Source organism: Schistocerca nitens, chromosome 4 (genome assembly GCF_023898315.1).
Source record: "Schistocerca nitens isolate TAMUIC-IGC-003100 chromosome 4, iqSchNite1.1, whole genome shotgun sequence".
NCBI classification, from domain to species: Eukaryota; Metazoa; Arthropoda; class Insecta; order Orthoptera; family Acrididae; genus Schistocerca; species Schistocerca nitens.
In genome coordinates, this window is record NC_064617.1 from 347,959,370 (window position 1) to 347,984,561 (window position 25,192).

The 25,192-nt window shown below is 44.1% G+C and overlaps 1 protein-coding gene across 1 annotated transcript in view; it reads left to right on the forward strand.

Moving 5' to 3' along the window:
- Positions 1-25,192, forward strand: part of LOC126251849 (condensin complex subunit 3) — a 217,772-nt gene that overhangs the window by 5,005 nt on the left and 187,575 nt on the right. The window contains exon 3 of the mRNA XM_049952524.1: positions 3,353-3,490. Coding sequence (XP_049808481.1) covers positions 3,353-3,490 — 138 coding nt within the window. The remainder of the gene's footprint in view (positions 1-3,352; positions 3,491-25,192) is intronic.

A 25,192-nucleotide genomic window follows, 5' to 3' on the forward strand; every position in this document is an offset into this window, starting at 1 on the left:
TTAAATGTTCAGAAATGTGAAAATGTGCTCTTCACAATGAAAAAGTGTAGTATTCTTATGACTAAGATATCGGTGAGCACTGTTGATACTGCCCAACTCTGTGTGTAACACTTTGTAGGGATAATCACATAGGATCAGTTGTGGGTAAAGCAGGTGGAGGACTTCAGTTTATTGGTAGAATACTGGGGAAGTGCAATCAGTCCACAACGGAGTTTGCTTACAAATCACTTGTGCAAACTGTTCTAGAATATTGCTCAAGTATGTGGAACTTGTACCAAATAAGATTAACATGGACTATTCAAAGTATACAGATGAAGGCAGCACGAACACTCACAGGTTCATTTGACCCACAAGAAAGTGTTAGAGATGCTAAAGAAACTGAACTGGTAGGCCCTTGAAGATAGATGTAAACTATCCCAAGAAGTCTACTAACAAAATTCGTGTACTGGCTTTAAATGACGATTCTGTGAATATTAAAGCCGATTCTATGAATATTCTGCAGCCCCCTACATAGTGCTCACATGAGGACCGTGAGGACGAGGTTAGAATAATTACAGCACACACACAGAGGCATTCAATCTGTCATTTTTCTGGTGCTTCACACATGAACAGAATGGGAAGAAGCCCTGATAACTGGTGCAGTGGAACATACCCTCTGCATCCACTTCACGGTGGTTTGCAGAGTGTGGATGAAAATGTAGACCTGTCTGCTAACAAGATTCTTAGTGATTCACAATATGGTTTTGGACCTGGTTTATCAACTCTTAAAACCACAGAAAATATCATTTCTTTCACTTTGTCTGCATTTGAAGCCAGACTTCGTGTAAGTGCCACACTCATAGACCTGAGTAAAGGTTTACTTTTGTGGTTTTAAAGGCAAAGTACTACCTATAATTACAACTTAACTTAGTGAGAGAAAACACTATATTTTAACAAAAACAAATCTGACACACTTTGTGTCACATGAGGTGTCCCAGAACTTTCCTTTGCTTTTCATAATTTTTGTAAGTGATTTGCCCAGTATGATGCTATGTAAATCCATATTATATGCAGGTAACACCACCTTTGTTATAGCTGAAAGGCTGTTGGATACACTTGAGCAAAAAGGTGTACAATAACTCGGAAAATCCTATATACGATTCAGAGTAAATGATTTACAAGTCAGCCTTTCTAAAAGTGTAAATATTCCTTTTGCCCTTTGTAACAATTACAACGGTAATACCACAGTTAAGCTTCTTGGCATTCATCTTGGTTCAGAATGAACTTGGGAAACTCGCTGTGTACGCTCAAAGCAAGCCTGGGTCACCTATTGGCTAAGTAAACCTAGGACTTGTATGACTGACAAGATACTGCTGAACTCTTTGTGTTTCACAACCACCTCATGTGAGCAATGCTTTTATGGGGCAATTCGTCTGGAGTGAAAAGAATTTTCATCTGATAGAAAAAGGCCAATAGGTGGATTGTTAAAGTAAGAAACACCATATAATGTAGGAAATACTCAGAAAATGCTCAAAATACAGACAATTGGATCCCTGTTCATGCTCTGCTGCTTTGTGCATATCAAGGAGAACCAAGACAGCCATGGACTGTGAGTGTCTGTACAAAAGTATGACACATATTAAAGGCAGTTGATTGACATCCAGTTACTAGGCCTAAAAAAGAAAAGAAAAGTTATATATACATAAGGATACAATTATCTGATATGTTACCAAATAATATAAAGAGTGGATCACTGAATGTCTTCAGAAATATTACAAGAAGGTGTTTTGAACAAAAAGCCTCCTGTATCATAGAAGCAGTTAAAATTTGTAGTAAAAATGATCCAATTTTCTAAACCTGCTGAATGTTCTGACCACTGTATTATTTGAGCTTTTTTTTAAAATGTTTGTGTCTTACTCTTATGCTTTATTTTTGCAACGCATTGATACTTAATGATTCGCGCATTCAAACATATCTGATGTATATTTGTTAAACTATTGTTCTCAGCATTGTATGTGTTACACGTGCTGTTTCTCCTTTTTCCATTCTGAGTGATGAATTTATATATAATGATTATTACGTGTCTAGTATCAACCACATATATTCCGTTAACATGTTCAAAACATATGACTTATTCTACAGCTGTATTATGTGTGTAAAAAATACATCAGTTGCATGGAAAATGCTTGAAGATGGATCAATAAGTCAGTCTTCAATCCTGAAAAAAATTGATTATTGTATGTGGACAGTTTTTGTAATTTGGAAGTCACATGGAACAGAGCCGATAAGTGTTTTGAGGCATAAAATTACTTTTGCGTTGTACTGGAAGTAACTTACAATTTTTTGAATTACAACAATGCAGCATAAGTTGAAAGTGAAAGAAGATTGTTACTCTTTGCACTTTTTTTTGTTTGGTGTTTCTGAATTAATTTATTATACTTCTTAATGCTTAATCTGCCAGGTACCTAAATCATTCAATATTGTGTAAGTAATTGATAGAAATACTGCTTTTTGAGAAATTGATGATACTGATTGTGGTGCATCATAAAAATGTGCTGTGTAAAGGCAACTGACACATGATTGAGATATGAATGTGTAGTGTAGTTGGTATGAGTGCGAGGTTTCTTATCTTGGAATTAATGTGATCTGGGTATGGATGACAGTCAAGTCACCTTCATCCACATTTTCCAGGGCTTTGCTTTAATTATTGCAGAAAATACCAGTATTGTTTTATGGACGTTGAATGTTTTGCATTCTGTGATATTTGTTATTTACATTAAAAAAAGTGCAGGATAATCTTTCCAACTTTTCTTTATTATACTGGTCTCAGAGAAAACAGCGTACAATTTCAGTGGATCATAGATTAATCATACACCAGAGGGGCTATTGATTTTGAGCTGCTGAAGATTGGCTTGTCACATAAAACCAGTTTAACATAGTTTGGAAAATAGCTGTTGTAGGCTCTGCTTCAGTATTGAACATTCAGACCTTTTCTTGAACAGTAATGCTACAGATTCCCAATAAGGACAGTCATTGTTCACCTCTTATTGCATCATTGCCTAATGAGACCATAAGTTAATTTTATGTTAAGAGTAGGAGGGAGACAAGAAAAATTTACAATATTGGAGGAAGGGTGAGGAAAGCAACAAAGGAGAAATGAAATAATGTCAGCAGTCTTGCTGAAAGCTCACACATTAAGTGCCTTCCTATTTGTAGTGCATACCTTGCAAATGTACATTATGGGGCAGAGACATTACAAATTCCATGTGCTGTTGAGATTTGTAGTATGTAATATTAGGTGATGAACAAGTGTTTTAATTGCATCTTCTGCACTAATTTATGCCACAGTTTTCACATCTTTGTGCTGTTACAGCATCATGAGGCAAAGAACCAAGCTGTACGTTACAGAATCTGTCAGATGATTGACAAGATTATGAATCGATTAGGCCAAGCTGAGCTGGATGTCAATATTTGTGAGAAAATAACGGAGTGCATGCTGCAGCGATTACTGGTGAGTTTAAGTCCTCTATAGTTCTGAAAGTTGTAACATCTCATGAAATTAAGCTAAGCTGTGCAAAATTTATGCTCGAGGTACAAAAAATTCAGTTTTTATTGGTGTTTTCAGTAGGGGACTGTAGAATGTCATGAGAATTGTACTGCAGTTATAATTAAATTTAAAATGAAACTAGCAGTGCCATCAGCTGAAGTAACATTGCTCCATAGGGGACATCAGTGAACATCCATTTGTTTTTAATGATAGGTGGCAGCACTATCTACTTTACTTGTGCACTGTTTCTTTAGTTCATGCATCTGCCACTGCAGCAGCACTTGTCACGTGTGAGGTGTTAATCAAAGGAGAATACTAGTGTTCGATCTTGCATCTGTTCATCTGTTACAGAAGTCATTTTAATGTTGATAACGAGATCCTGTTATTGTTTCCTTTTTTGGATTGAGGTGCAAAAAAAGAAATTTCTAAGACTTGATTTTGGTACAAAATAGACTATATTTCACAGTGACGTAATATTGGTCCATGTTTTGGGGTAACTTTGACTCAAAAAAATTTTAGTCTGAGCTTTTGTTTATTTTGCTACTTACTATTAATTATATTAAAAAGTCTTTCTCTTTTAAATAGAATTATATTCTGTCAAGGTAACAAGTATTTCCTGTACTAGTAAATGAACTGATAAAGAGTCTAAAATGGTCAGTGATCCAAAACTTAATCTTTGCGTTTGAAAAGTGTGGAATTGTCCCAGTAAACAGGTGAAAGCCAATGAATAAAAATGAAGTTGACATGGTAGGAGAAGTATTCTTAGAATTGGTAGAAAGGAAAAAGGAAGTAACTATCTGAAATACTCAATCGATACTGAGATTAAAGCTGTGGGGCCGGGCATGAGTCATGCTTCGGTAACTCAGATGGTAGAGCACTTGCCCGCGAAAGGCAAAGGTCCCGAGTTCGAGTCTCGGTCGGGCACACAGTTTTAATCTGCCAGGAAGTTTCATATCAGCGCACACTCCGCTGCAGAGTGAAAATCTCATTCTGGATACTGAGATTAATTATTACTGGGAGGATGTTGTGCAAAATAAACCAAAGTCTCTAAAGGAAACCTATTTTCTGTTTTTGAACTGGACAGCTTTGTGTAATCAATTTTGTTGTTAATATTAAATTGTATTACGTTTTTAAAATGACTGACGACTAATAAAAAGAAACTAATTGGTGTTTTCCTTGTTCATTTTCAGTCTTTAAAATTTAGTTATTTGACTCAAGTTTTGGAAATAAATGATTCATGGAACTTTGGTAACTATATATTAAATGTGACATATTTTGTTATTTTACAATGTCAGCACATTTGTTAGGTTACTGTGATCAGATTTGAATGTGTGGGACAGTCAATCCAAGTAAAGGTAACATTGCTACAATTATTTGGAATAAGTCTTGCAGGCACAAAGAAGTTTATAAAATATGAAAACATCGCATTAGTTTGGTCACACAAGATGTAGCAATAAAAAATAAATAAATATATCTAAAAACAGAGATGATGTGACTTACCAAACAAAGCTTTCACAACCAACGGTTGCTTCATCAGGAAAGAGGGAAGGAGAGGGAAAGACGAAAGGATGTGGGTTTTAAGGGAGAGGGTAAGGAGTCATTCCAATCCCGGGAGCGGAAAGACTTACCTTGGGGGAAAAAAGGCCAGGTATACACTCGCTTGCTCGCGCGCGCGGTCTTGGAGACCACTTCTGATTCTCGTGTGCGACGCACACACACACACACACACACACACACACACACACACACACACACACACACACACACAGATACAAGCAGACATTTGTAAAGGCAAAGAGTTTGGTATCACAGCTGAACAGTGTAGTTACGTTTCACATGACTTTAGTGTTCATTTGTGTCCAACTATTGAATACAAAAAATAGAAGGTAAATCACTCACAATGTAGTCACATCATTGAGTGGTTAACCTTGTAACTGCGGATGATTTTCTGATGTTCCAGAGCAACCGAAAAGGATTTGACAGGTAACTAACACCCCAGGTGGCTCTCCACTCTGGCCGGTTCGTGCTTGGCTACCGTGAGGCCCCAGCCTTCGCAGCATTTTTTTCCCTTCCGTGCTGCGTGTCTATCCTCTTGCTGTTCTTTTTCCCCTCCCTTGGGGAACGTGTCTGGGTATTACTGGGAATGTTCTGCATTCTGTTGCTGATGTGCGAACGGTCTCACCTTTGTTTTTTGCTTCCTTTTCCTTTCTTTGTTTCCCTTCTCCTCTCATTCCTCCACTTCTGCATTTGAAGATCCTCTTTTTCCCTGTGCGCTCCTGAAGGTCAGCCCACACCTTCCCAAATTGCCAATTGATCCCTCCATCAGGTGTTCGGGAGGTGTGAACAATCGCCTAAGGCGGGTGCGCCCCCTAGTGAAGGGAGCCCCCAGTTGGAAGGAGTGCACCTTCGGAGACGCTGACAATCATGGTGGATTACTTCATGATGAGTCAATCATCTTCCCACTCAACTTCTACAAAACATAGCCGCAACGAGGCTAATGATTCCAAGACCCTTCCCGCCGCATCACAGTTCCTCATGGTCTCGCATATTGAAGACGGTCAGTCCTTCGTCACGGTAAATCCATTTATTATTCAGAAAGGTGTAGATACAGTTACTGGCCCTGTGAAATCCTGCTCTCATTCATGGAATGGCACTTTGATCTTGGAGATCGCTTCTGATTCTCAAGCACAGCAACGGCTTGCTGCCTTGCTTCTCCATGCTTACCCTGTTCGTGTCGAGGCCCACAGAACTTTGAATTTTGCCTGTGGTGTAATTTACACCAGGCTGCTCGATGGGCCAGCTGAGGCCGACATACAAACTTACCTCTCTAATCAGGGCGTCATTGCTGTTCATCGTGTAATGAAAAAGGTGGATTCCTCCTTAGTGCCCAACCGCACTCTTTCTCACCTTTGGTAGAGTGGTGCTTCCGCCCAAGCTCAAAGCAGGCTATAAATTATCACCGTCCGGCCGTACGTTCCGAACTCAATGCGCTGCTACCAGTGTCATTGTTTTAAGCAGACTAGGACGTTTTGTCGACACCCACCCAAATGCGTCACCTGTGGTAGGGATGCACACGAGGACGATTGTCCACCTCCTCCTCCCTGCTGCATTGGCGGCCATGTCACCTCATCTCGGTAGTGTCCAGTGTATCTTGATGAGCTGGCTGTTCGAGATCCAGGTAAAGGAAAAGGTGCCTTATCCAATTGCTCGCAAGTTACTGGCTAATCACAAACCCTGTGTTCTCGCGTCTGATACCTATAGTTCTGTTCTTGCTAACTCTCGCGCCATGAAGGACATGGCCACGCATACATGCGACCTCAAATTCAGCTCTGAGGTTGTGAAATCGCCCAGTGTCAAGGTAGGATTGCCATCCCTCCATCCAGCTGTGCAACAAGCCATCAAACTCTCGCCTCAAGGAGTGAAACCACCAGCTACACAACCGGTAGGTTGGAAAGGACAGGAGTACTCCTGCGAAGACATCCTCCGTCCCTCCATACAAACAACACGAGAGTTTTCGTGTAACCGGAAAGGCTCGAAGTAGTCCTCCCGAGACAAACGGTCTTCTCCTTCGCCACCTCGTAGATCCTCTTCGATGGTGTCAGCATGTGATACCTTAGTCTGGCCAGCCTCAGTGTTGCCGGTGTGCACCAACAACCATTTTTCGGCATTGGACTCAACAGTCCGACCACAAAAGCAAGCTGATGCTTCTGTGGACCCTCTGGAGCAGGATCCTCCTGCTTCTGTGTGCCCTGTAGTAGCGCCTCTTCCCCAGCTGTCACTCAGCAGCTGCCAAGGTGACACCCCAACGTCTCTTCCTCATGACTCTCTTCCAATGGAATATTCGTGGCCTTCGGTCGCACAAAGAGGATTTACGTCTGCTTTTAGCGTCCCAGTGTCTCCTTGTACTCTGCCTTCAGGAAATGAAATTGCGCCCTCACGAAAGCTTTGAGCTTTCACGTTTCTTACCGATTCATTTTGACCTTCCCACTGAGGTCAGCAATCCCTCTAATGAGGCGTCATGTTGCTCATACGGGATGACATTTGTAGTCAACCCATCTCCCTGACTACCAATCTTCAAGCTGTGGCAGTTTGCCTTTTCCTTCCCCACCTGACGTTTTCCCTCTGTACCATATATGCCCGTCCATCATTCGCTGTCACCAGGGCAGACTTCCTTCAACTTATTGGGCAGCTACCTCCCCCATTTTTGCTACTCGGTGACTTTTAATGCATGTCATCCCCTTTTGGGGTTCTTCCAGGACCTGTCAGAGAGGTCCCTCTTGGCTGACTTTCTTAACCAACTTAACCTCTTCTGCCTTAACACTGGAGCACCCACTTTCCTTTCCGACTCCTCCCACCCCTATTCCCATTTGGACCTATCCTTCTGCACTGCCCAGCTTACCCATTGTCTTGAGTGGTCCGTTCTTTCTGACACCTACTCGAGCAACCATTTCCTGTGTGCTCTCCGTTTGCTGATCACTACCACATCTGCATGCACTCCTAAATGGCAGCTTCCTAAGGCTGACTGGCAGCTTTACTCCTCCCTGGCGACCTTTGAAGAACAAGATTTCCCCAATTGTGATGACCAGGTGGAATATCTCACAAACTTTATCCTTACTGCTGCATAACATTCCATTCCTCACACTTCTTCTCTACCACATCGTGACCCAGTCCCTTGGTGGACTGAGGCATGCCACAATGCAATTTGTGCACGTAAACATGCTCTCCGCGGTTGTAACCTCCGCCCTACGCTGACAAACTGCATTAATTATAAACAGATGCATGCAAAGTGTCTTAGTGTCCTTTGGCATAGCAAAAGAGCTAATTGGATTTCATTCACTAGTCCTTTTAACAGTTCCACACCTTCCTCTGTCATGTGGGCCAACCTCTGATGGCTCTCTGGAACCAAGATCCATTCCCTGATTTCCCCTGCTTCGGGCCCGCGGGTTAGAATAGTCCCTAGGTAATTCTGTCCTTCATAAGATGCGATTAAGAGTCCAACAGCTTTCGACCTGTATGTGATGGTTCCCTATAGAGTTTGACCTCCATTCTTCTAAATTTTCCTGAAGAGCGAGCCAATTGGTGAAGGGAGCCTTACATGATGCATCGTGTCCATCGTGCATTGAAATTTTTAGCCCACTTTCTCGTCGTGGCATTGCAGTCCCGCTCATTCTCCATCTCGAGCGAGGACACCTTCCTTGGTGCGTTTTCCTCCACCCGCTACACAGTGTCGTTTTCTGTGCAGACGACGACAATGGAATTCTTTGCACCTCATATCCAGCACTGTAGCCAGTCGGTTGTGGTGGGGCCAACATGTACCCTGTTGGTTTTACCCCCGACTACACAGGCATCGCTCTGCTGATGCCTGTGCCGTTAACTCCCCATGTATGCCAACCAGTAGATGGCTGTCACCCTGGGGCATCAGGACTCCCGGCAATGGCCATCCTGCCAGGTGGCCATTGCTGCGGCTGGGTGGTACCCGTGGGGACAGCTCATGGTTGGACTGGGTGGCATCAGCGCGGATCACGCGTGATGAAGCGTACCACATCATCACTTGACGGTGATCAAATGCCAACAGTCTTCAAGCTTTCAAAGTCTGAGTACAATGCAAGGAAGTACGATCCTAAATCGTTCCCCTCCCTGGCCATGCCATGGGAGAAACGTCAGGCTAAGGGTGGCAGCGAACCTTATTCACCCCGGTACCTTGTATGTACGAGAGTTGATGGGAAATACTTCTTGTCAATGAAACTTCAGTTTTTTGTGGAGGGTTTAGACGACAAGTTTGCAGAGGTGGGGGGCTTGTCCAAAATGTGGTCAGGGTCGATCTTGATCAAAACCGCATCCTCTGCCCAGTCACGGGCACTATTCGCCCGAGACAAGCTGGGGATGTTTCAATTTCCATCACGCCCCATAAGAGCGTAAATATAGTCCAGGGTATCATATTTCACAGGGACCTTCTTTTGCAGTCTGGCGACGAACTGCGTGCCAATTTAGAGTGATGAGGTGTTCATTTCATCTGGCGTGTCCACCGGGGTCGGAGGGATAATCAGGTTGCCTCCAGTGCCTTCATCTTGGCCTTAGAGGGTGACACATTACCCATGAAAGGCAAGGTGATGATCTACTGCTGTGATGTAAAGCCATATATCCCTCCCACGATGCAGTGCTTTAAGTGCTGGAAGTTCGGCCATATGTCTTCCCACTGTAATTCCAGAGTCACCTGTTGGGATTGTGGACGTCCTTCACATCCCAATACTCCATGTGCCCTGTCTCCAATCTGTGTCAACTGTGGAGAGCATCATCCCCCTTGCTCACCAGACTGCAGGATTTTACAGTGAGAAGGAAAAATCATGGAATAAGACCCTGGACCGACTGACCTGCACTGAGGCAAAGAGGAAATTTGAGTGCCTACATCCCATCCTGTGGCTATGACCACCTCTTATGCCGCCGCTATGAGAACAGTTGTAGCCCCATCAGTTCCGTGAGTTCCAGTTGGCTCTCAGAGCCGGAAGACTACACCTGCCCCCTTGATGGTGGGGGGCACTTCGTTCCCTGTAGCTCCCACACCACCTATCTGGGGAGCCCCCCCCCCCCCCCCCCCCCAACCAATGTGAACACCAGTCCCCACATCTCAGCCGGAGAAGCGTAAGTCTTCTTTGGCTCCTCTCACTAGGAACAGGTCCCTTGGGTCACTCCCTTCCCAGGTTTCTGCTAGTTGGAAAGATGACACTCGCCAGTGGCTGAAGTGCCCAATAGCAGCTGGTTGTAGGGCTTCACGATCAACCTCAGCCCCGGGGACTGAATCAGTGAAGCTGTCCCAGCCAGAGAAACCCAAGGATCAGTGAGAGAAATCCAGAAAGAAGACCCCCAAGGCCAAGGGAATTGCGGTGGCACCCACACCATTGCTGCCTACAAGCTCTGCGTCTGAGGATGAGGTGAAGATTCTGGCATCTGCTAAGGGCATAGATCTCACCAGGCCCTCAGACACAATGGATATATCCTGTTCAGGAAATAGGTCGGTGGCAGCAGTTGTAGACTACCTCATTGAGTGTTTCATGCCTTCCCAGTCTCACGAGCACGTAATCCTCCAGTGGAATTGCGGCGGTTTTTTCCACCACCTGGCTGAACTACGGCAGCTGTTAAGCTTTACAACTGCTTTCTGCATTGCTCTCCAGGAAACCTGGTTCCCGGCATGCGGACCTCTGCCCTTCTCAGCTACAGGGGTTATTACAAGAACCATAGCGACTATAATAGTGTGTCAGGTGGAGTTTGTGTCTGTACTGAACTCTGTATGTAGTGAACTTGTGCCCCGCCAAACCCCTCTTGAAGCTGTAGCTTTCAGGATAAGGACAACGCAGGAAATAACCGTCTGCAGTGTATATCTCCCTCCAGATGGTGCGGTACCCCTGAACGTATTGGCTGCACTGATTGATCAACTCCCTAAACCTTTCCTACTTTTGGGATATTTGAACGCCCATAACCTTTTGTGGGATAGCTTACTGGCCTTGGCAGAAATTCGTAAATTTACTGTCCCAGGTCGACCTCTGCCTCTTAAATACTGGGGCTGCCACACATTTCAGTGTGGCTCATGGTAGTTACTCGGCCATTGATTTATCAATTTGCAGCCCAGGACTCGTCCCATCTATCCACTGGTTAGCACATGACAACCTTTGTGGTAGTGACCAGTTCCCCATCTTTGTCACTCCCCCGGTGTGATGCCCATGGACATTTACACAGATGGGCTTTAAACAAGGCAGACTGGGAAACTTTCACCTCTGCTGTCACTGTTGAATCTCCTCCACACGGTAACATCGATGTGATGGTTGAGCAGGTGACTACGACAATTGTTTTTGCGACAGAAAACGAGGTCCCTCACTCTTTAGGGTGCCCCCAGGATAAGGCAGTCCCTTGGTGGTTGCCGGAAGTCGCTGAAGCAATTAAAGAGTGTCGGTGAACTCTACAGCGGCATAAGTGGCATCCTTCCCTGGAGCACCTCATAGCCTTTAAACGGCTCCATGCCCGCATTTGCCAACTTATCAAATGACAGAAGCAGGGGTGTTGGGAGAGATACGTCTCGACTGTTGGGTGCCGTATGTCACCTTCCCAAGTCTAGGCAAAGATCAAACGTCTTTTCGGGTATCAGACCCCAACAAGTGTTCCCGGTATTGCCGTAAACGATGTGTTATCTACCGACGCAAACGCGATTGCCGAGCACATTTCTCGAGCCTCTGCGTCAGAGAATGACCCTCCAGCCTTTCGCACACTCAAACAGCGGCTGGAAGGGAACGTCCTCTCTTTCACTACATGCCCCAGTGAATCCTATAACGTCCCATTTACAGAGTGGGAGCTTTCCAGTGCCCTTGCACATTGCCCCGACACAGCTCCTGGGCCTGATCAGATCCACAGCCAGATGATTAAACACGTCTCATCTGACTACAAGTGACATGTCCTTGTCATCTTCAACGGGAGCTGGTGCGATGGCATCTTTCCATTGCAATGGCGGGAAAGCACTATCATTCCGTTGCTCAGACTCGGTCAAAACCCGCTTGATGTGGATAGCTATCAGCCCATCAGCCTCACCAATGTTCTTTGTAAGCTGCTGGAACATATGGTGTGTCAACAGTTGGGTTAGGTCCTGGAGTCACGTGGCCTACTGGTTCCATGTCAGGGCGGCTTCCGCCAGGGTTGCTCTACCACTGATAACCTTGTGTCCCTCGAGTCTGCCATCTGAGCAGCTTTTCCAGACACCAACACGTGGTTGCCATCTTTTTTGACTTACGTAAAGCATAAGACACGACCTGGCGACATAATGTCGTTGCCACATTGTATGAGTGGGGTCTTCGGGGCCCACTCCTGATTTTTATCCAAAACTTCCTATTGCTCCATACTTCCCGTGTCCAAGTCGGTGCCTCCCACAGCTACCCCTGTATTCAGGAGAATGGCATTCCGCAGGGCTCCGTATTGTGTGTTCACTATTTTTAGTTGCCATTAACGGTTCAGCAGCAGCTGTCAGGCCCTCCATCTCACCTTCTCTGTATGCAGACGAATTTTGCATTTCGTACAGCTGCTCCAGTACTGGTGTTACTGAGTGACGCCTACAGGGAGCCATCCACAATTCTGTCATTGGTTCTAGCCCATGGCTTCCACTTTACCACCATGAAGACGTGTGTCATGCATTTCTGTCGGTGTCGTACCGTTCATCCGGAACCAGCACTTTACCTCAATGACGATCCACTCCCTGTAGTGGAGACATATTGATTCTTGGGACTGGTTTTTGATGCTAGTTTGACTTAGCTGCTTCATCTTCATCAGCTTAAACTGAAGTGTTGGCAGCATCTCAATTCCCTCTGCTGCCTGAGCAACACCAACTGGGGTGCATATTGCTCCATGCTGCTGCAGCTCTACAGAGCCCTTGTCCAATCTCACCTTGACTGTGGGAGCTCCCCAGTGCCCTTCAGCGCCTTCAGCTTTGTGTTTGCTCGACCCATTCCAACATTGTGGAGTTAGACTAGCGACAGGAGCTTTTAGGATGAGTGACAAGCGTTCTGGTGGAGGCTGGAGTCCCTCCATTGAAGATCAGACGTGCACAACTGCTCGCCAGTTACATTGCACACATTCATGTGGTTGCACACATTCATAGCTGTCGTGAACATCCTAATTACTGTTGTCTTTTCCCAACCACGGCGGTTCTACTCCCCCATCGGCGGCCCAGGTCAGGGCTAACGATTGCAGTTCATGTGCGATCGCTTCTGTCTGAACTGGAGTCCTTGCCTGTACTACCTCTCCTCAAGGTCCATTCACATACACCTCTGTGGTGTAGCTGTAGGCCGAAGCTTCGCCTGGACCTTTTGTGTGGCCCTAAGGACTTCGTTAACCCTGCAGCTCTCTGCTGTCGCTTCCTCTCGATTCGAGAAGTGTTCCGTGGCTCTGAAGTGATTTACACCAACAGCTCGATGGCTGATAGTAGTGTTGGCTACACCTTTGTCCACAGAGGCCATACTGAACAGCATTCCTTGCCTGATGGCTGCAGTGTATTCAGTGTAGAGCTGGTGGCCATATCTTGTGCACTTCAGTATCTGTTCATGCCCGAGGAGTTGTTTCTTCTGTGTACTGACTCCTTGAGCAGCCTACAAGCTATCGACCAGTGCTACCCTCGCCATCCTTTGGTAGCGTCCATTCAGGAGTCCATCTATGCCGTGGACAGGTCTCGTCGTTCAGTGGTGTTTGTGTGGACCCCAGGACACATCGGATTCCCATTCAGCGAACTTGCTGACGGGTTGGCCAAACAGGCTACACTGAAACCACTGCAGGAGATAGGCATCTCTGAAACTGACCTGCGTTCTGTCTTATGCCACAAGGTTTTTCGGCTTTGGGAGACGAAGTGGCATAACAGTATGCACACCAAACTGCGTGTCATTACGGAGACTGTGGGCTTCTCGTAGGGTCAGTTGTCCTTTTTCGACTCCGCATTGGCCATATGTGCCCCACACATAGTTACCTCCTCTGTCGCGAGGACCCACCTCAGTGTCACTGTGGCTCACAAATGACAGTCGTCCACCTCTTGCTGGACTGCCCACTTTTAGTTGCTGTGCGGTGGACTTTTAACTTTCCCAGCACCCTACATTCAGTGTTAGGTGACAATGCCTAAACAGCAGCTTTACTTTTACGTTCTATTCATGAGGATTGGTTTTATCATTTGATCTGAGTTTTAGCACATGTCCTTTGTCCCTCTGTGTCCTCCACCCTAGGGCTTTTAATGTGGATGTTTTAATGTGTTGCAGAGTGGCTGACTTTTCTTGTCCTGTTTTGTCCATTGTAGTGTTTGTTGTCCTTCTGTTGTTCTTCTGGTTCTTCCTCTTTCCTGTTATTGTGCCGTACGTCTTGTTAGTTTTCTTCTTTCCGTTGGGTAATTGTTCTACTTGGAACAAGGGACCGATAACCTCGCAGTTTGGTCCCTTGCCCCCCCCCCCCCCCCCCCTCCCTCTTAAACCAACCAACCACTCCCCAATTTCCGGCCTAACAGTTGCTGATGATGTCATTGTGAACCTTCTTGCTATTTCCAACACCTTGGGCCACCATTTCCGGAAGAGTCTTCAGCTCTTTCCACTATCACCATGTCTTCCTCCATCGGAAAAGAGTGAAAGAGGCTCGGGTGATACCTTTCTCTTCTCTGAAACGTGAGTGCTACAATGCTGTCTTTACTATGAGGGAGCTAGATCATGCTCTCAGTTCATCCCGATCCTCCGCCCCAGGGCAGAGGGCACATTTCCTGGACACTGGCGTGAAGCCACCATCATACCCATACCTAAGCCTGGTAAGGACAAAAACCTTCCTTCTAGCTACCGCCCCATCTCTCTTACCAGCTGTGTTTGCAAGGTGATGGAACATATGATTCATACCTGGCTGGTGTGGTTGCTCAAGTCTCAACATTTACTAACAAATGCACAGTGTGGATTTCGAGCCCAGCGTTCTGCAGTTCACCATCTCATTACTTTGTCCACCCATGTCGTGAATGGTTTTCTGTGGAAATCCCAGACTGTGGCCATGTTTTTCGATTAGGAGAGGACCCACGACACCCACTGAAGAACTGGTACCCTCCGTACTCTTTAGACATGCGGCTTCCATGGACGCCTGCCTTGTTTTCTTCGGGCATTTTTACAAGACCAAGTTTTCATGGTGCGTTTGGGTTCTGTCTTGTCGGACACCTTTATCGAGGAAAATGGTGTGCCTCAGGGTACCTTCCTGAACGTCATCCTCTTTGCTATCGCCATTAACCCTGTAGTGGAGTGTCTCCCACTGGGCATTTCTGGCTCTCTTTCTGTAGATGATTTTTCCATCTATTGCAGTTCTCCATGGACCTGTCTCACTGAGTGGCGCCTTCAGTGCTGTCTTGATCATCTTTACTCCTGGAGCATCGACAATGGCTTCTGCTTTTCCCCTGACAAAACTGTCGTTATGAATTTCTGGTGGCGCAAATGGTTTCTTCCACCATCTCTACATCTTGGGGCTGCTGCCCTTCCATTTGTTGAAACTATGGGATTCTTGGGGTTAATGCTCGATAGGAAACTCTCTTGGTCCTCCCATGTGTCTTACCTGGCAGCCTGCTGTACGTGGCCTTCAATCTCCTACATGTCCTCAATGGTACTTTCTGGGGTGCCTATCGAACCACCCTCCTCCATTTCTACCGGTCCTTTGTCTGTTCGAAACTTGACTATGGGTGCTTTGTTTATGCATCTACAAGCCCGTCCATCCCTCTTAACGCCGTCTCAACGCTATGCGCCATCATGGCATCCGTTTGGCCACTGGCGCCTTTTACTCCAGCCCAGTTGAGAGTCTGTATGCTGAAGTTGCTGAACTGCCACTGTCCTACCGATGTGACTGTCTCCTGAGCAGATATGCATACCGTTTGTCTGCCATGCATGGCCACCCCTCCTAAGCTTCCTTCTTTGATGATTCCTTTGATCATCAGTATGGGGCTCGTCCCTCTTCTCTGTTACCTCTTGGAGTCTGCTTTCACTACTTGCTATGGTGGCTTACGTTCACACTACCTGCAACTTTCTCAGTGGGTGTGAACCCTTCACCACCTTCGCTTCATGAAGTGGCCCATGTTAACCTTGGCCTTCATTCACTTCCTAAAGACACTTCTCCAGCCTTTGTCTGTCACCTCCAGTTTCACAACCTTCGCATGGAACTTGGTGATAGTACCTTTGTCTACACTGATGGCTCTCGGGCTGACCGTGGGGTCGGGTGTGCCTTTGTCATTGGCACCCATGTCTTTCAATATCAACTTCCAGCACACTCCTCAGTATTTTCAGCCGAGCTCTTCACTTTGTATCATGCCACAGAGTACATCCGGCGACACAGCCTTTCCAGTTGTGTGCTCTGCTCAGAATCTTAGTGCAGCGGGTCCAGGAAAACTGTCACTTGCTCACTCTTCATGGAGCCAGTGTCATGTTTCTGTGGGTCCCTCGTCATGCCGGTCTGCCAGGCAACCTGGCTGCTAACGCTGCTGCCAAAGCTGGAGTCCTCGTACTGCAGCCCACGAGTACCTATATTCCCTCCGATGATCTCTGCGTTGCCGTCTGTCAGGAGGTGGTGTCCCTTTGGCATCACCAATGGTAATCCCTTCACAGGAATAAGCTTTGGCGTATTAAGCCTCTCCCAGCACCTTGGACGACCTCCTCTCGGTCCTCCCACCGGGAGGAGATTATTTTAACTTGGCTGCATGTTGGTCACTGCCTTTTTAGCCATCGTCATTTGCTAAGTGGCACTACCCCAACACTTTGTACACACTGCACCTAAATTTTAACTGTCCGCCACTTCCTGCTGGAATGCCCATTTTTATTTAACAATATACGCTCCAGCTTGGGTTTGCCATCTGATTTATCAGCCATTTTAGTGAATGATTCATGGGCTGTCGACAGCATTTTACTTTTTATCCGCCGGAGCAATATGGTGAAGGCCATTTAATTTTTAGTTTTCGACCTCCATTTCTGTATGGTGTTTTTTAGCCCTTTCCGTTTGCCTGTGTCTCCTATTCTGTCCATTAGGACTGACGTATAGTCATTTAACTCCTCTCTGTTTTTGTGTTCTGTAGGTTTGACTTGGGTGCGTATCACCCCAGTTGTTTTTTGCGTCCTGAAGCAAAACAAACAAAAAATGTAACAGCTTTCGATGTTCCAGAGCAACAGAAAAGTATTCAACAGGAATACTGTGACTTTATGTCCAAAAAGAGTAGAAATTATGTCTGATGCAGTAATTGCTGCCCCTGTAAACTTGTCTGCAAATAGCAGTGTTGAGCACAAATGCCTGCATTGCATGCGGCTGGAGAGTTAACCGAGTAAGGTTGAAAATGTTGGGGAGCTCTGACAGTTGTTCTTCAGAGCTAATCAATATGAGTGTATGTGCTCTAGACAGACAGATAGAGAGATAGATAGATAGACGAGAGAAGAAGGGGAGGGTTGAAGATTGGAGAGTGGCTGAAGGCTGGAAGGGAGAGGCAGCGAGGTAATGGGGTGTGGATATGTTACTGAAAAACTTGGCCTGGTCCATGCAGTAGGTTGGGAGGGGGAAGGGGCATAGATAGAAAAGAGGTAGACAGAGGCTCTAGAGGGTAAAGTGTGAATATTACAGATGAAATTTAATTTGTGCAAGAACTCATATACATCTCCCTGAAAACAGCTCTTCAAAACTTCTATCTGAAGTACACCTCTTTGACACAGGAGAGGGAGATTGGGTCAATAATTAAATTGCTGGAGACTGAGGACTCTTGTGGATATTATGAGGTACCTAGCAGGATATTAACATACTGTGCTGCATATGTTAGGCCAGTACTTAACAACATTTGTATTTTTTCTGTTAGGAATGGTCAGTTTCCTGAATGACTAAAGTACTCAGTAGTGAAACCATTTTATAAAAAAAGGAGGTAGGGATAATGTAGGCAGTTTTAGACCTGTTTCTGTGCCATCAGAGTTTAAAAAAATTATTGAAGTTTAAGGGTAATTAATTGTCTCGGTTTACACATTTGCTGTCAAATGTAGTTTGGTTTCGAAATAGGTTTAACGACCTGATACACTTGTAGCAGAATTGAAGCAGATAGTTCCTGTGAGTTAGTTTGGGCAAGAGATCATTCTTGGCAGTCAGAGTAAAATAATAATTGGGTCTTTTTACTGACCTCCCAACTCAGATGATGCAATTGCTGAAAGATTCAAAGAAAACTTGAGTTTAATTTCAAACACGTACCCAACTCGTACAATTATAGTTGGCGGTGGCTGTAATTTACCCTTGAAGTGTTGGTGAAAATACACATTTAAATCCGGAGGCACCCATAAAACATCATTCGAATAGTGCTAAATGCATTCTCTGAAAATTATTTTGAGCAGTTAGTTCATGAGCCCACACAAATAGTAAATGGTTTTGAAAATACACTTGACTTCTTAGCAACAAATAATCCTGAGGTAATAACGAGTGTCAAACTGAATACAGAGATTAGTGAACACAGGGTTGCTGTAACAGGATTGAATATTGTAACCCCAAACCCTTCAAAAATAAACTAAAAGTATACCTATTAAAAAAAGCAGATTAAAATTAACTTGATGCCTACATCAGAGACACTATAATAGTCCTTCCAAATGAACAATTTAAGTATAGATCAGATGTGGCTTGAATTCAAAGAAATAGTATCAACATAAATTGAGAGATTTCCACCAAATAAATTAACAAATGATGGAACTGATCCCCCTTAGTACACAAAATGGGTTAGAACACTGCTGCAGAAACAAAGGAAAAAGCAAGCCAAATTTAAATGAATGCAAAATCTCAAAGATTGGTGATCATTTACAGAAACTCTAAATTTAGTGTGGACTTTAATGTGAGGTGCTTACAACAGTTCCACAATGAAACCTTTTCTCAATACGTGGCTGAAAATGCAAAGAGATTGTGCTTGTATGTAAAGTATGCTAGCGACAAGACACGGTCAGTGCCTTCTCTGCACAATAGCAATGGAAATACTATTGATGACAGTGCTGCGAAAGCAGGTTTACTTAACACAGCCTTTTGAAATTTCTTCACCAAAGATGATGAAGTAAATATTACAGAATTCTAATCAAGAACAGCTGCCAACATGAGTAACTTAGAAGTAGATATCCATGGAGTACTGAAGCAACTTAAATCACTTAATAAATGCAAGTATTTTGGTCCAGACTGTATACCAATTGGGTTACTCTCAGAGTATGCTGATGAAATAGCTCCTTACTTAACAATCACATGCAACCCCTTGCTAGGCGAAAGATCTGTACCCAAAGACAGGAAAGTTGCACAGGTCACATCAGTATTCAAGAAAGTTATTAGGAGTAATCCATTAAACTACAGGCGTGTATCATTAATGTCGAGATGCAGCAGGATTTTGGTACATATATTGTGTTCGAACATTATGAATTACCTAGAAGAGTACAGTCTATTGACACACAGTCAACACAGATTTAGAAAACATCGTTCTTCTGGGACACAACTAGCTCTTTACACACATGAAGTGTTGTGTGCTACAGACAAGGGCTTTCAAATTGATTCCATATTTCTAGATTTCAAAAAGCTTTGGACACTGTTCTACAGAATTGGCTTGCGTGCTTATGGACTATCATCTCAGTTATGTGACTGGATTCATGATTTCCTTCCAGAGAGGTCACAGTTTGTAGTAATTGATGGAAAGTCATTGAGTAAAACAGAAGTGATTTCTGGCGTTCACCAGGGTAGTGTTATAGGTACTCTGCTGTTCCTCTTCTATATAAATGAGAATTGATTTCTGGCGTTCACCAGGGTAATGTTATAGGTACTCTGCTGTTCCTCGTCTATTTAAATGATTTAGGAGACAATCTGACTAGCTGTCTTCGGTTGTTTGCAGATGATGCTGTCATTTATTGTCTGGCAAAGTCATCAGAAGACCAAAACAAATTGCAAAATGATTTGGGAAAGATATCGGAAGGGTGCAAAAATTGGCAATTGACCATAAATAATGAAAAGTGAGAGGTAATCCACATGAGAGCTAAAAGGAATCTGTTAAACTTAGATTACATGATTAATCAGTCATATATAAAAGCCGTAAATTCTACTAAATAATTAGGAATTACTGTTACAAACAATTGAAACTGGAAAGAACACAGAAAATGTTGTGGGGAAGGCAAACCAAAGACTGTGCTTTACTGGCAGAACAATTAGAAAATGTGACATATCTGCTAGAGAGACTGTCTACACCATGCTTGTTCATCCTGTTTTGGAGGACTGCTGCGCAGTCTGGGATCTGTACTGGATAGGATTAGCGGAGTACATCAAGAAAGTTGAAAGGAGAGCAGCAGGTTTCGTATTATCGCAAAATAGGGGAGAGAGTATCTCTGGCATGATACAGGATTTGGGGTGGGCATGATTAAAACAAAGGCAATTTTTGCTGTGGTGGAATCTTCTCACGAAATTTCGGTCACCAACTTTCTCCTTGGAATGCAAAAACATTTTGTTGATGCTGGCCTACCTAGAGAGAAACAATCTCAATAATGAAATAAGGGAAATTAGAGTTTGCACGGAAGGATATAGGTGTTTGTTTTTTCTGCACGATGTTAGAGATTGGAATAATAGAGAATTTTTGCGAAGGTGGTTCGATGCACCATCTGCCAGGTACTTGCATGATTTGCAGAATATCCATGTAAATGTAGATGTAGACACTAGGTACATCCTCTTTTCTTCATGAGGCACTGTACAGTTTAAAAAGAAAGTTGCAAACACTAGGTGTCTTCTTTGATTTAACTAAGGAATTTGATTGGATCACAAAATATTACTGCAGAAGTTGGGATCTTATGGAATAAGAGTAGTAGTACAAATTGGTCCCTCTCATACTTCAAGAATAGACATCAAAAGGTCATTCTCCACTGACTGGGGCATGATTAAGTGGGGGGTGCCTTTGGAGTCTGTGCTGGGATCTTCTAATATGACAGGTGATTCTAAAAATATCTGTTTGTTGATGACATTAGTTTGGTAGTGAAGCTGTTGAGTGCATCAAAGGCAATCTATGGAATAGTGCAGTTAGAGAGATAAATTCATGGTTTGAGGAAAATAAATTTCAACTAAAACTGTCATTTTGATTGTACGGAATGTGAATATGATTGGAGAGTCGTGAACAGTCAAAATCCATAGGTGGTCAGTTAGATGGTAAGCTGTCACAGAAAGCCCATGCTCAGGATTGACAGTTGAAACTTTTCCACTGTGATGATTGAGACTTCAGTTCTGACTCAAAATCTCGAATCCCATTTTCAGGAAATGGAAAAATACCTTTCAGAAACTGTTCTCCTCCTCTTAGATAATGTTGAAGGAATTCCTCTGTGAGACTTTTGTGACCCGCTTTGTGCTCTTCTCTCAGTTCATGTGAAAGCCATCTTCCAGCAACTTTTCCCATCTTTAATTTTTCAATTATGCTTCTGTAAACTGAAGTGACGGATATTCTGGCCTCCTATGCAATTTCTTCATGTGTTTTTCTTCGATCATCTCTGTAAATATCATTAACAGTAAACTGAGAGGTGTACTCTGTTGCATTTGATGGTTTTCCATGTCTTTGGTTGTCCTCAGCACTTACTTGACCTTCACGGAAATGAGCAGACAACCTTGTACTACACTACTCTCACACACGTATCTGTGTTATAAATTTCTGTTGGGTTGTTTCCACATAGGGATTAGATTTTGGTGTAGGAATGCTGGTCACTACATGTAATCCGACCTAACTGGGTTTCAGCATCCAGTTTAAAACTGAATTACTCATGACTCAGCCACACAAACCAGCAAACACACACATGATCATCATGTCTAATGTCTGACTCACAACTGACATGAATTTCATCGTAAGAACACCACCGCAATGGGTCATTAGAATAGTATCTGCAGTAAGTGATGGTCCTACATGAAAATAAGTCTACTTTGCTTACTTTAATTTGCTTATGAAATAGGCCTTTATGTTCTGTGGCAGTTCTTTCCATTTACAAAAAGTATTTTCGGTTCAGAAATGGATTGTTTGAGCAATATGTGGTGCAAGTTTGTGAACATGTTGTCGATCCCTGTTCCAGAGTTTGGGTATTCTGACATTGGCTTCTCAGTATGTTGTTACCGATATGAGTGTATTCCCAAGAATTAGCAGCTTTCACTCAGTCAGTACTAGGCAGAAAACCAAATCACACCTTCTTGACTCTTGTGCAGAAAGGTGTGCAGTATTCTGCTGCATCCATTTTCGGTAAGTAACCACAGACATTAAAAAATCTTAGGAGTGATCCTTGTTTGTCAACTCTAAACGAAAGAATTTCCTCATGGTCCACTTCCTCTGTTCTGTCAGAATTCTTGGAAAAATTTAAACTAATATCTCTCTTACATAGTTGATTATGCAAATATATAGTCAACAGTTTGTCGCCTTGAGGGGATTTGTGTAAATTTTATTTAGTCTGTTGTTAACTTTTTGGGTATTGATTTCATGTACTGGCTTATTCTATGACCGTGGAGATTTGGCCCTAAGTTTGGTTCTACAGAACTAGGCATGTAAAATTAAAAAAAAATGATAGTATGAAGTGGAAGTCAAGATATGGGAGGGGGTGTAATTGTGGGAGTATGTGGCAATGACGAGTGTGGGATCGAAAGATGTGTCTTTTAAGAACAATTTCCACCTACGTAAATCATAAATGTTTGTGCTAAGAGTAGGATCTAAATGGCATGAGTTGTAGCAATGATTGAAGTTGAGACTGTTGTCCTCTGCAGCTTGTTCAGCTTCTGGATGGTCACCTGTGTTTTTGGTCAAAGTTTGCTGGTTGCCCTTTATTTGGGTGAACAGCATGTTTGCCATTGCACCCACAGAAATGGTTGCGCAGAGCGCACGATTGCTCTTGCAAGTGCTCTTGCAAGTGCTCTTGTCTCTGATAGGGTAGGATGTGTTTGTGACAGGACTGAAATATTACGGTGCTGGGCAGGCTTTGGAATCTGGATTGCATCAAGAAGATCAGTTACTTTTCAAACGAGCTGTCACCATGTTACTACCCACGATACTTCTTATCTTAATTATTTTCTTGTACTGCCACCATACTTGAAGTTCCTGATGTAGTGGATTTGCTATGCAGTGCCACCAATTCTTGCCATTTGACTTTGTCAACTTTGCAGAGAGTTGAGGACTGGAAGAGAGTTTTGAACTATTCAAACTACTAAATAACATAAACACTTTTCTATAACTCTTCTATGTCTTGTCTCCTATGTATATTAACATTTACGACAGTGAGTGTACAGATCTCTTCTGAATTCATGGACCAGTACGTCATCTCTAAATTCACTCTTAAAACAGAACAGAATAAAACAGACATTTCTCTTAAGGAAACTTGCTAGTGAATGGCTGGAAAAACAGTAAGAATTTTCATAAAGTTTATGAGGGTCTAACTACATAATATGAACTCTGAATACAAAGAAATTTTAGGACAATGAAAGTGTTTTAAGGATGAAGATTTTGATATAAGAATAATCAGCACATGCTTTTGATAGAGTGGTTCTTCCGTCAGAGATCAAAGCAGGCTATGAAGTTATCACAGTATAACTGTACATTCCAAACCCGATGTGCTGCTACCAGTGTCATCTTAACAACCACATTAGTGTCCTTTCGACACCCGGCCAAATGTGTAACCTGTGATATGAATTTGCACGAGGACTGTTGTCTGCCTCCTCCTCCATCCTGTATCAGTTGCAGTGGTGACCGCGCCACCTTCCTCCACGATTATGCCATGTTTCTCTATGAATGAGCTGTCCGGGAGATTTGGGTGAAGGAAAAAGTGCCTTACTGTCACTTACAAGTTGTTGGCTTGTCAGAAACCCTGAGTTCTACCACCTGGCACCTACATTATTCTCGCTACACCTGGGGCCTGAAGGACACGGTCACACAGACATGTGACCTCAAATTTAGCACCGCGGTTGTAAAATTGGCCAGCGTTGTGGTAGTGTCCCTGTGTCTTCCTCCAGCTGTGCAACGAGCCACCAGACTTTTGCCTCACCGGGTGAAGTCACCTACTACGCAACCGGCTGGCTGGAAAAGACAGAAGACTTCCAATGTCCCTCCAACCAACCAGGATCTGAGTCTTCCTCTGCCAAATGGAAAGGCTCCAAGTAGTCGAACAAACGGAAACGGTATTCTCCTTCGCCGACTCGGAGGTCCTCTTAGACGGTGTTGCTATGTGGTTCCCTAGCCCGGGGTACCTCCGTGTTATTGGCGGGCGACAGCAAACGTTTTTCTGCCTTGGACTCTGTAGACTGAGAGAGGAGAATGCCGATGTCTCTGTAGATCTCGTGGAGCGGGATCCTCCCGAGTCGATGCCCTGTAGCACCGAGTCTTTGAAGGCTGGCACTCGGCAGTCGCCGAAGTGACACACATTCGTTTTTTCCTCACTGTGACTCCTCCAATGAAGCATTCATGGCCTACTCTGACTTGCAGCCTCCACTTGTACTCTGCCTCCAGGAAACAAAATTGCACCCTCAGAACTGCATTGAGCTCTCACATTTATTCCTTGTCCGCATTGACCTTCCCCCTGAGGATGGCATTCCATCTCGTGAGGGAGTCGTGCTGCTCATCTGAGATGATGATCATTGTCAACCCATCTCCCTGACTATCTGGCTCCAAGCTGTTGCAGTCCACGTTTTCCTTCCTCACTTGACCTTTTCCCTTTCTACCGTTTACATCCCTCTGTCATTTGGTGTCACCAGGACAGATTTCCTTCCTTATTGGGCAACTCCCTCACCCCTTTGGCTGCTCAGTGACTTTAATGCGCACCACCCCCTTGGATTCTACCAGAACCTGTCAGAGGTGTCCTCTTTGCTGACCTTCTCAATCACCTTAACCTCGTCTGTCTTAACATGGGAGCACCGCATTCCTTTCAGACTCCTCACACCTATTTGCATTTGGACCTGTCCTTCTGCACTGCCCATCTTGCCAGTCATCTCTAGTGGTCTGTTCTCTTTGACAGGTACTCGAGTGACCATTCCCCGTGTGCTATCTGTTTGCTGACTCCTACTCCACCTACGTGCAAACGCAAATGACTGATTTCTAAGGCCGACTGGCGGCTTTACTTCTCCCTGCCGACCTACGATGAACATTATTTCCCCAGTTGTGATGATCAGTTC